We start from the raw sequence: 12,800 nt of genomic DNA, 5'->3' as shown, positions 1-12,800 counted from the left end.
TATATATATATATATATATATATATATATATATATATATATATATATATATATATATATATATATATATACATATATATATATATATTATCTTACATATTTAATTTATCAGATCAAAACATATTAAATAATTGTTATCCATCTAATTCTTAATATAGGTGGTCAGCATAGCAGAGAGGTGGTGTCGAGAAGGTGGTTGACACGCCTTCGTATATTTGAAATGATTGAAAGTGTATCACGCAGAGCGTTGAGTGGCTCCAGTGGGAGCTACCACGTTCGTGGCGCTGAATTAGCGAGGAATCGCAGATTAAAGTCTTTGTCAGCTACTGTTACTTTTCTAGATGACACACAACATACGTTTCAATTAGATGTAAGTCTATATAATACTTTTTTGTAAATCTAATAATTTTCAAATTTGAGAAAAATCCTAAATGTGTATTGCAGAAACGAGCGAAAGGACAAGTTCTACTCGACTTGGTGTTTCAACATTTAGAACTCATTGAAAAGGATTACTTTGGCTTACAATATGCTGAAAATGGAGTTAGCACAACTATGCCTACATCTGATGTGATGGTAACATGATTCAAAATATTAGTAACATTCAGCATAATTTAAAAAATGTTTTTTTTTAAGAGGGATAACATATATTTACTAATCTTTAACATGGTAATTTTCAGAGATGGCTAGATCCGTCTAAATCAGTGAAAAAGCAAATAAGAAGTAAGGGTAAAGATCGTATTTCCTTAAAAAAAAAAAAAGAGAACATTCTTAATTATACAGAAAAGAAATATCCTAAAAATAAAATTTACAATTATACCAGCATAAATGTATAATATATTTACTTTTGATTGTTTTAGGTGGACATTTCTTTTTTAGGGTAAAGTTTTATGTATCTGATCCTAGTAAACTACAGGAGGAATATACTAGATATCAGTTTTATTTGCAAATACGAAGAGATATTCTTCAAGGGAAGCTTCAATTGCCACCCAGTACAGCTTGTTTAATCGCAAGTTATACCGTTCAATGTAAGTTCCAAAAATAATTTTTCCTATATATATATACAATATATTTTGAAATATGCAAGACAACTTGATACACACTGTATCTCTTTTATTTAATGCATATATAGCGGAATTAGGAGATTACCATCCAGAGGAGCATGGACCAGGATATCTTTCGCAATTGCAATTGATACCTGGACAAACTGAAGAAATGGAGAAGAAGATATCGGAATTACACAAGTTGCACAAGTTTGTACATTTTATTATCTACATGAGAAATTTATTCGTTATAATTTTACTTTAATATCAACGAAAACATTTCTTTCCCTTTTTTTAGGGGACAGTTACCAGCTGATGCAGAATTTAACTTCTTAGATCACGCAAAACGTTTAGACATGTATGGAGTGGAGTTACACAAAGCTAGGGTACATATTGCATAAAATGGAAAAGCATTTTTGTAGAATAAGGGCAATGGTAAATTAATATTTTGCTTCTCTTTTAGGATTCAACAAACAAAGAGATACAGTTAGGTGTTACATCGATCGGTTTGGTTGTATTTCAAAATGGTATAAAAATTAATGTATTTTCATGGTCAAAAATAGTTAAAATTTCCTTTAAAAGGAAACAATTTTTTATACAGCTTCGACGAGAGCAAGTGAGTTCGATTATTTGTTTGTCATAAGATTAATGCACACACACAATTTGCCTCTGTTAATTTTAGAGTATAATACGTTTATTCTTGCAGTCTGAAAATTACGACACACTACTGGGTTTCAACATGCAAACGTACCGCAGTTCAAAAAATTTATGGAAAGCTTGTGTCGAACATCATACCTTCTTTAGGCTCCACAGTCCAAAAATGCGACCAAAACGATTTCCTCTTACTTTAAGTAGTAGGTTTACATATTCGGGACGAACGGAATATCAAACGGTCGAAGACGGAAAACACAGAGCACGTGTGGAAAGAACATTTATACGGTAATTAATAATAATTAAGTTCTATCGAGATAATATTACGTATATATTATTATTTATATATTTACATATCTCTAGGATTTCTCTCTCTCTCTCTCTCTCTCATTAATACAGCATTTTTTAACAATTAGATCACCTAGCAAAAAGATAGCTCATACTATTACGACGGCATCTGTTACCGAAGACAAAGGAAAGTTAACGATATCTGCTGGAAGATCAGCGCGATCTTACGACAATAAAGTTCAATCTCTCGGTGCTCGCGAACCTCGTCAAGCGTGGGGTGAAGGAAATCCGAGTGACGAGTTAGTTAACATATATCGTACTTTTATATACATACAGTTTAATTTATGCGACGTATTACGCTTATGTGAAATATATATCGTAGCAAGAGAATATTATTTCTGGAACTAAAGCGTATATACACTTTTAGTTAGTATCTTTGGTTTCATTTATCTTCTCTTATAGTGAAGGTGGTTTTTTATCTTTGAGGGAAGAAATAACAGGAAGCTACACGCAAGGTGGAGCGTTCTCACCGGCATTAGGATCTCGAGTATTCAGTTATGCGGATGACGATACAACCGCTGAAAGAAATATCTATGATCTACCGGACTACAGCGAACCTACTAGTTCACCAGCTCCGCAAGTATATGTTCACGCATTTCAGATAATATGAATTTTTCCAACATATATAAATGACAGAGCTAAAGTATCCTACAAGCACTTTTTATTATTTTAGATACTAGAAGACGGTTTGGTAACCATATCTTTAACACCAGACGAACAAGGTCGTTTCGGATTCAACGTAAAAGGTGGGTTAGACTTGGACATGCCGATCTTGGTGTCACGAGTAGCTCCAAACACACCCGCTGATCGTTGTTTTCCAAAATTAAACGAAGGAGATCAAGTACGTATTCATTGAATATACAGAACATTGATTTAACTACTGTACATTTTAAAGTCTAGACTTGTATCATGGTTTTGCTATATCTTGAATTATTTATTGGTAAATTGTGTTTGATACTTATTTAGAATTCTTTCAAAACTTTATAAAATAAAATGTCTTTTTATGCAGGTTGTTTATATCAATGGAATTGATGTGAGTGGCTTATTGCACGAACATGTAGTCAATTTAATACGACAGTCGCGTGATTGTGGACCCGGTGAACTTACATTAACTGTTAGACCTAATGCACTATATAATGCATTGGCTGGTACCGATGAGACATCTGAAGAAGAACCACCTTATAGGTACGTTGTGTGTGTGTGTATTTCAAACTAGAGTTTAAGTTTTGCTAAATCTAATCTTATAATGAATCGCAAGATATGTGCCTGATGCGCCTCATGCGGCTATTGGATCTGACGCATTAGCACAATCCATGTTACTGCTTGCGGATGGTCTAGCGAGTGGTGCTCTTATCGCACAGTATGAACAGTTATACAGAAAAAATCCGGAGCTTACGTCGCTCGAATCTAAGAAGCCGGAAAATCAACCGAAAAATCGTTATCGGGATATATCGCCGTGTAAGTATTAACTTTCTCCTATAAAGTAAAATATAGTAGGTGTAAAGAAGAGAGAACTTTACAAATCAAACTTCTTAATTGGATAAAACAATTCATAGAGAGAAAAAGAGAGAATGAAAATATACAACAGCGATATTAGTGAGATAACTGGTACATAATATAATATATATACATGTATTGTTGTAGATGATGTTACTCGAGTAATTTTGATGGGATCTGCAAACGGAGATTATATTAATGCCAATTACGTTAACATGGAAATACCAGGTTCAGGCATTATCAATAGGTACATCGCTACACAAGGTCCCTTGTCTTCCACCGTTGCAGATTTTTGGCAAATGGTTCTAGAAGCTGGCAGTACGCTGGTCGTCATGCTAACAACCTTAGTAGAACGCGGTCGCGCGAAGTGTCACCAATACTGGCCCGCGTATAACGAAACCCTTACGTTGAGGAATCTCACTCTCACATCAACTGCAGAAAACGTCGAGGATACGTTTATTTTTAGAGAATTTATACTTCGCGATGTTAACGTAAGTAGTATATCATACGTATTATCATGGAAATTGTATTTGTTTCTTCGCATACAAATCTATAAAATATTCGACAATTAAGGAAAATACACATTTTTGTTTCTTTCTTTTTAACGCATATATATTCGTATCTGTACAGACCGGCGAAGAAAGAGATATAACACACATGCAATATTGCGGCTGGCCCGATCACGGAGTGCCCAGCGATTGGCGACAATTTACTACGTTTACAGAGCGCGTTAGGGCAGCTCGTACTGGAATAGTCGAACCTGCGGTTGTGCATTGTTCCGCTGGAATAGGACGTACCGGTGTGTTGGTTTTGATGGAAACCGCTCTGTGTTTGATAGAAGCTAATCAACCGGTATATCCATTAGACATCGTACGTTCTATGAGAGATCAGAGAGCAATGATGATACAAAATGCTGTAAGTTGGCGATTTTCATTGTGTCATTACATCGTGCCTATTATTTCCATATTGTAAGGTGTTATTTTATATTTAAATATGATGTTTTTCAGAGTCAATATAGATTTGTGTGCGAAGCGGTCCATAAAGCTTACAACGAAGGGATAGCGAAACCACTTCCAGAATTCAGTAGGTGAAAATAAAGATTCAAAATGGGCAGCATTGTAATTATATCATTTCTTTTCTCACATCTCTTGCATCAAGCGCCATGCCACTAGAAAGTAGTTTTATACTTTGACAATAACATATAATATATATATTATAATTAATTAATATATACATATTAATTTAATTATAACATATATATAATTATATATATATATTTAATATAGTATATATTTCTCTTCTAGTAAAATGGATATTTACTCTCTCTGTGTAAAGTATATCTTTCACATTGGTATATAAAATTGACGTCCGAATCTCGTTCATCACACATTGTGTATTAAAAATTCTTGTTTCTTTAATTTGATCATGTACAGAAGACGAATTTTAGCGACCGATTCCATTTTTCCATACGAAATATTGTCTAATAATGTTGCAATCATATTTGCTACACACATACAACTTAATTGTTTATAATCATTTAAATTATATTTTCTTAAGATAAATATATCCAAGAAGTAAAAGAGGTAATGTACTATATGATACATTAGCATAAAATTTATATAATGGGAAATCAGATTTATTGCATAAAATGAAATCAAGGAGAGATGAAATATATTCACATAAATTCAACCGCCTTAGATAAAAGACTTTATTTAAAACAATAATTTATATAATAATTACATTTTTTATGTATCAATTAAAAAGTCGCTATTTTCGTGTTAACTGCTATTAACGTAATATAACTGCCATTATGTATGATGTAAATATTGAATCATATTTTACATTAGTTTTTTTTGATAACTTAAAATTTTCATATTTTTAACGCAAATTTTGACGCGGATGTGCATCTCGTATTTATTTAAACTCTAAAACATTAGATATATCGAAAAATAAAAAGTTTCAATAAACAAGGTGAACATCCGTGTCAAATTGTATCCTAGTATTAAATAATTATGATGTCGCTTTGTGTATCTGTTTCAACAAATACTTAGAAATAGGCAAACAGATTACACTAAAATCAGCGATATGATCATATAAGATTAACAAGAGAAATGATAATATTAATTAATGCAGAAAATAATATATTTACATCACAAAGTTGAAGTACAAGAAAAGAATGAGTGAAAAATTTAGATGCAATAATATAATTATAAAAAGAAATATTGCATGATATAAACGAAACATACACAAGTTATGTGAATTAAACATATTAGATATTTAGCTATTGCCACGTTAATTGTAAAAATGGCAGGTCCGGATAGATTTGAAGATAATTTTATTATATAATGAAAGTTTGATAATAGACTGAATTGCAAATCTAGCGAAAATATTCCAGTGAAATTGCGCTATACACCAGTAGAGGCCAAATTTGTCATGGAAATGATCATTAACAATTGACGCGATAAAAATCGATTAATCTGTATAATGAATTTGTCCATTTTATATAAAGAGATTATCATACAAACGCTATTTAAAAGCACACAGCGAAGTACAATCTTCACAATATTGGCAGATTGTAGGCAAATTGCAGCTATTCTTTATATACATAAAAAATATGAATCAAAAAGTTAAAGCGTTTTGAACCGTTTTCGTTTTACAATATAAGACAGCCAAATGAATAGGATAAATTTTATACTGAGAAAAGAAACATCTCTTAATCGTTTTCACAATAGTAGTTTGTTTTAAAATGCTAGTAAACTACTCGATAAATGTATATATAACTATGGAGATTGCTTCAATAAGTACATTATTTTGAAGACATATAACTGTGTTTTTACGTACACACTACTAAATACACGTATATTGATCAAAATATACATAAACTGATCCGTCTCAATGTCGTAATAAGTATTAATAATTACAGGATCGTTTTAATTATTAATCGTTTAAGGAACGATAATATATCCAGTGAATAATACAGCTCGCATATTTATTTTTTACATAGTGAGTCATACACATTCTCACATATCTTTGTATAAACGCTCAACTTTCTAATTAGCTTTATGAATGTCATAACTTATAAGCTTCTTTCTATTCAATATATTTGCCGAACCCCTTTATAGTATAATGCATCATGTATTAACATCAGCGCATTTTATAATCTATTTTTGTAATAATACAAGTTGGTACTACAATAAACATTACTAGAAGATAGTAGTCTGTTCATCTTTCATGCGTGGCCAAAAGGGTATAAGATATTTTCGTTTTACTTTCAATTTTTTAAATATTTCTTTAATTTTATATACATTAATCGACATAACTTTTCCTCCATTTCATTAACTTTTAAAATTTTTTATTATTTAACTTATATCTTTTTTTGTAGCGCATGAAAAGGCTAGGGAGATAAAGGAAAAGAGATGAGAAATGCATGAATGATTAAAAGGGCTCGTATTTGTCCACAATACAAATCTAATTCGGCAAAATAAATCAAAGAATTCCTATAATGAAAAGAAACTAAGATTTTTTACATACCAACTCACTAATATATTATTATATACATACATATTAGAAAACAATTATCATATAAGAGAATTACCTCTCCCATGTTTGTTTTACATAATGATCTTGTGTAATATATATAACCTAACAATATATATTTTATATATTACTCATATATTGTATAAATTCATATTTTATGTACATATGTATCAAATATTAACAGTATAAATCAAATTAATTTTATCTTCATCAAAACAAAAAACTCAACTTATAAAAAAATATAAAATACATGTATATATGAAGATACGATATATAAAACAGACAAGGAAATAAAGTAATATTACACATAAATAATAACATAAATTTTATACTTATAAATATATAAGAAATTTGATATTATGCAAGTTACTTATTATTTAGTTTGAAATAATTGTATATTTTTGTTAACATGAACATAATCAGCAAGTAATCTTTTGCTTATGTGTAAAAAGCACTTTGAATATGTTACCACATTATTATTATTTCAAATTGTAATATAATATTGCATTGAAATATTTTTCTAAATCGATTTTATATTTTATATATTTACGATAAACTATTTTAAGACTTTAAACAGTAGTGCCTTGAATATATTTTTCCAAAATTTTAAATACAAACTAAAATGTCTGAATATGCGACATTATTGTATAATTTTGCTTGCAAGCATCAATTGCAAATAAATACGATTATGTCCATTGGTTTAGACTTACAAATCTTGGTAGTAATATGACTAATAATCTAGTCACATCATTTATATTTTTGCAATATAAAATAAACTGGTGCATAACAGGTTTCTTATGATCATTTTCCTAAATTTAAAATTGTTAAATATATATTACGATTACATACGCAAGCAATTAAAAAAAAATTAGTTATAGCAATTTATTTAGTTCGCTGAAAGAAGTTGAAGTTGCAAATTACAAGAAGATTTGCAAATCAAAAAAAACGGTCCTTCCTGACCAGGCATGTATGTAGAAGGAATAATATGATATGTTCCTGCTGGTACATCTTCCAATTCTAAATACACGAACCCACATCTATAAACAAAGATAAGGATATATTGCAGGGTTGTCACAACAACAATTTCTGTAAGAACAATTTTTAGAAATAAAATACAAATACAAAAATAAAAGTAGAAACCTAAATGGTCCAGAGCTTTTTGTCTTAAATGCAGTCGTTGCATTTGTATCATTTAGCACGACAGTATTAATGTCAAAGCCTATTTGATATTGTTTAGGTCCCTTCAAAATAATTAATAGATAATTGTTGTTATGTGCGCTTTCAACGACTGCTTGATATCGCGGATTGCTTGTATATGTGGGATGATTGCCACATCCTCCTGCTGTAGAACCCTTCCATTGACCTGTTACCTGAAGGCAACAAATCATATTAATGTATAGATCTTTAAAATCACATGAAGCGTAAACGACCCAGACAACTGTTTGGAAAATCTAAAGATTCGCAATATACCTCTTCTTCATATTTGTAGAATTGTGGTATTTTTTGTAATGAAAATGGACATGTGCCATATGTACGAAGCGTGTAATAGATCGTATTCGTTTTCTCGTACTGAGATATGACTAGAGTATACTTGGAATCGCTTTGCTCTCCCAATTTTATTTTGCACAGATAGTGCGGACTGTTTATTCTCACACCATCAATGTATGGCGGTGGGTCATCTAAATACACAATTTTTTACAATATACAATTTACTTATACTTACAATATACAATTTACTTATACTTACAATATATAATTTACTTTAATAGTGGCTAAAGATGAACAATATAATACTAAGAAGAGATTGATGCATGCTTACGTGGATAATAAACTCTTTTCCCTTGATTACGATATATCAAAACCGTGATGTATTCTTGATTTTGTCGAAAGTCCGCTATATCTATAATATGTCTTGTAAGAAGCACCCAGATAGCACCACTTCCTTTTTCCTGTATTTCTAATGAGAATTGTGGATTATCACCAATATTATACGCATCTTTAACAGGACCGATACCGGCTTTCCACATTCTGCAAGAACAGAATTATTTTAAACATAATATAAAAAAAACAGCAATAATTTCTATAAAATATATAAATAGTTATATAATTAAAAAAGAAGAAATTACATACTGATGTATGCAATAAGTATGACTAAACAATCCTGGATTCCAATTTAAGTAAAATACGTCAAAGAAACGACATATACTATCGTAATCGATCCAAAAAACACCGTTGTCAAATTCTGAAGCAGATTCCGGATCATAATTTAATGCTTCTTTCAAATCCTGAGTCCAATGTCTCACATCAAGCTCGGAATAATTGCCTCTCCATCGCAAATGAGACCATGGATTTTTCAACTGGAGTAATCTTTCTCCCTATATACATACATGATATTTAAAAAGAGAGTAATATAAATGTTTTTGTCTATGTATTATTAGAAGATATTTGAAACAAATATTGAAAATGGATAAATTTTTTCTTTCACTTACATTAATCTTTCTTACATCATGGACGGCATAGGCATGAGCTGGTACGAGACCCGTGCGGTCCGCATCCGAATCCGACAATTCTCCTGTGGCTACAGTGACTAGCACATCTCCTTTATGAAGTCGTAATAATAACGTATCAAATAGATTATCTTTATTAAAATCCATATCATTTGGTCTTATTGCCCATCTCTCGGGAATCCAGCCAGTTAAGGCGTGTAAATCTATATTCTGTAAAAATAAACAGAATATATATTAAAAGACAAAAAATACTAATGAGAAGAATGATAGAACTCATAATTTAGAGTATTTACTACTATTAGAAAACTTGAGCTCACACTATTCGATCCAGGGAAATCATAACCACCCATTACTTTCATATAAGCCTTCTCAAGTAAAGAAATCCATAGCTCCCCACGATTGCTAGAGTAGGAACAGAGTAATTGGTTGTATCGGCTTACAGGCAAAAGGTCATCTATTATTACTTTGCGTGGAACACCATTGATGTGTAGTTTCACCATGTATTTTCCTGATATTATATGTTCATCATTTCTAATATATAATAAATAACTAAATATGCATATTTATGTGCCAAACAGATTCTAATCGTATAATTTTTCAATATATTTCACAATTATTCAGTTTTATAATGTTAGGAAAGATGAAGCCATCAAGTGTAAATATTTATATCTGTGTGAAAAATAAAATACAAAATAAAAATATATGAATTAGATAAAGTGCTTATACAAAATGTACTTTTCATTGTATAGTTTTATACAAGCATTTATCGAATAGAACAGGATGTGTTGTGAGTGATTTAAAGCAAATCGTGAATAGTTACCAAAAGGATTGTATACAGGCTCCTTTTGCTTATTTTTGGGATAAATAATGGACGTTATAAGTCTTCGTCCGAATTTCTTCTCATATTGGGCACTTACAGCAAGTGAAGCAACAAAGGAACAGTCAGAAATTACCTAAAAAAAATATATAGGGTCATCAGACATTGCATATCTCTTTAAATGTGTTACTAACCGTTTGTTTTATGCTGTAGTAGTCTACATGATGACCAATGACTATTTTTGGTTCAGGATATAATTCCTCTGGTCGACACCATTTAGCAAAGTCAAGCTTTTGTTTTGGTGCTAGTTCTAATAATCCATCTTTATCAGTAAATGGGATAGCATATCGGAATTTTTCAGTAAGGTCAATATTCATAAATGGTACAAATTCATTGTCATTTATATGAGAGCTATGAAACAATACTCTTTTTTCTTCTTCAGTATAATTACTAGTTCCACCAGAAATTTTGAGGTGGGCACTGCTTCCACGATGTAGCTGAGGTTTATTAACATTTCTCACTAAAATTTAATCAAACAATATATGTATAAATATATTATAGGCTTTGTACTTTCCTTTCTTTACACTTACTACCTGGAGCAGCTGATGCATTTACCGGTGGTATAGTATCTGGAAAATTGGTTTCTGGTATAGGTGGTAATTTAGCAAGACTCGTGATGACATTGTCATCCTCGATGGGACTTTTGATTCCTTTTAAAGACTCTGCTCGTTCAACAGCAACTCTGACTAGATCTGTTAATTTTGCTTTCACTTCAACATCACTAGTTTTCTGTGATATATAAACTAAGTAAGAATCATTCTAACAAATACCTAACAGTTAATAACAGAAAGAATTTTACATACTGTACTGAGGCCAAGTTCAGCAGCATCTGTATATAATTTTATTGCAATATCTTTTAAACCTGCTTCATCTGCATCTAACGCTTGGCTTATGAGAAATTTACATCTTTGTAAATCACGACGTGATGGTTCTGTCTTATGAATATTCTGCTCTTCTTCATTAACTAAAAGAATTTTCTACTAGATATTATAGATGTTAGGTTTTACGCAATCTTTGTATATTTATGCAAAAATATATAACTTACCGAGACGTTGTATCAATAAAATCCTTTCACGATAGTCCGAAAGTTTCTGTTCATATGTATCGTCTAATTGTAACCTAGTGAGAAGTTTTACAGCGATATTATAATAATACAAAGCTTGCTTGTATTGACTATTTCCGTCAAATTGTACAGCTCTACGAGCAGCAATTAATGCGTCTTCCAATGTTTGTGCCATATTAACAATTTAGATGGCGATATGAAACACAATTACAAAAATATAAGATTTAATTTACGGTGAATTTTTTGCTTCACTATCTCAGTTGTTCAGTAGCTACTAGCCGCCATTTTGTGATTATTACACCTGATATATCAGAAGGCCTATTATTTGTAGCTGCACTGCTGAACTAGTGCAATAAGTTAGAGTGAGAAAACATATATTTGTCTCACTTCAATATATTGCACCAGTTCAACAGTGCAGCTACAAAGAACTAAAGTCCCTAGAATACAGAGGTTGCTTTCCAACAAGAGACACAGGGTGCTTTCCAATTGCTTAACACATCTTGACACATACGTACACAAAACCAGTTTATTGGTCACATATTATCTAAAATATCTTGTAAGATAACATATAACCAATAAACTGGTTTTGTGTAACACACAAAACGTAACTGGAAAGCACCCACAGATTACGCGACATTATGCCGAAAACTAAATGGGGAATATGTTGGTACCAATGAAAACGCCTGGGTAGCAGAACATTAAATCTGTGAATTGGCAACATTATTGAAGTTGAAGGGCTATCGCACACAATTGACATAACTGCATATGCATAGCATAAGATCGTATGGACCAATGAGCATCGAATATTAGGGCTATCGCACATAAATTGACATAACTGCATATGCATAGCATAAGACCGTATGTACCAATGAGCATCGAGTATTAAGTCGCCATATTGGTGTTCGATGCTTAATATTAGATTCTCATTGGTCCATACGATCTTATGCTATGCATATGCAGTTATGTCAATTTGTGTGCGATAGCCCTAAGAGTGCCGAGATTCTGTAATGGCTTCTGCACACAGGACGCGGCCACACGGCGGAAGTTCGCGCGACAGCCAATCAATATGCTGCTTTTCGTAATAACCTTCTAGTTCTTACGGAAAAACAACATATTGATTGGCTGTCGCGCGGACTTCCGCCGCGCAGCAAGCATTACCGCGTCCTGTGTGCAGGAGCCATTACGGTACGTCTTGGGCTATCGCACACAATTGACATAACTGCATATGCATAGCATAAGACCGTATATACCAATGAGCATCGAGTATTAAGTCGCCATATT

The 12,800-nt window shown here is 31.7% G+C and overlaps 2 protein-coding genes across 6 annotated transcripts in view; one reads left to right on the top strand and one right to left on the bottom strand.

The window, feature by feature from the left end:
• The window catches only part of LOC116853173 (tyrosine-protein phosphatase non-receptor type 4), a 9,487-nt gene extending 2,206 nt beyond the window's left edge, over positions 1–7,281 (top strand). For 2 of the 4 annotated variants that reach the window (XM_032834112.1, XM_032834123.1), the window contains 16 exons: positions 158–369; positions 444–572; positions 677–725; positions 857–1,024; positions 1,129–1,249; positions 1,338–1,425; positions 1,503–1,655; positions 1,746–1,978; positions 2,107–2,277; positions 2,441–2,618; positions 2,712–2,879; positions 3,048–3,223; positions 3,297–3,496; positions 3,683–4,026; positions 4,166–4,450; positions 4,543–7,280. In XM_032834112.1, coding sequence (XP_032690003.1) covers positions 158–369; positions 444–572; positions 677–725; positions 857–1,024; positions 1,129–1,249; positions 1,338–1,425; positions 1,503–1,655; positions 1,746–1,978; positions 2,107–2,277; positions 2,441–2,618; positions 2,712–2,879; positions 3,048–3,223; positions 3,297–3,496; positions 3,683–4,026; positions 4,166–4,450; positions 4,543–4,626 — 2,759 coding nt within the window. In that variant the 3' untranslated portion in view covers positions 4,627–7,280. Of the gene's footprint in view, positions 1–157; positions 370–443; positions 573–676; positions 726–856; positions 1,025–1,128; positions 1,250–1,337; positions 1,426–1,502; positions 1,656–1,745; positions 1,979–2,106; positions 2,278–2,440; positions 2,619–2,711; positions 2,880–3,047; positions 3,224–3,296; positions 3,497–3,682; positions 4,027–4,165; positions 4,451–4,542 lie in introns of all 4 variants that reach the window. The other 2 variants (XM_032834119.1, XM_032834115.1) reach the window with 2 other exon arrangements.
• Positions 7,282–7,939: 658 nt separating this feature from the next.
• LOC116853395 (calpain-7-like) lies at positions 7,940–11,824 on the bottom strand. Of its 2 annotated transcripts, none has more exons than XM_032834469.1 (12): positions 11,502–11,824; positions 11,260–11,420; positions 10,990–11,185; positions 10,591–10,916; positions 10,400–10,532; positions 9,897–10,087; positions 9,562–9,789; positions 9,203–9,447; positions 8,892–9,100; positions 8,543–8,751; positions 8,213–8,442; positions 7,940–8,109 (listed from the first exon to the last, which is right to left on the bottom strand). In XM_032834469.1, exons 1-12 carry the CDS (start codon positions 11,692–11,694, stop codon positions 7,959–7,961), a joined length of 2,472 nt encoding a protein of 823 aa, XP_032690360.1. In that variant the 5' UTR covers positions 11,695–11,824; the 3' UTR covers positions 7,940–7,958. The 2 variants fall into 2 exon arrangements, with proteins under 2 accessions (XP_032690360.1, XP_032690355.1); XM_032834464.1 differs by having other exon boundaries at positions 10,987–11,185; positions 11,502–11,694.
• Positions 11,825–12,800: the final 976 nt, after the last annotated feature.

The sequence above is a fragment of the Odontomachus brunneus genome, unplaced genomic scaffold (assembly GCF_010583005.1).
Source record: "Odontomachus brunneus isolate Ranch 3 - 2012 unplaced genomic scaffold, Obru_v1 Obru_scaffold_006, whole genome shotgun sequence".
NCBI lineage: Eukaryota > Metazoa > Arthropoda > Insecta > Hymenoptera > Formicidae > Odontomachus > Odontomachus brunneus.
This window is presented reverse-complemented; position numbering and strand designations above follow the sequence as displayed.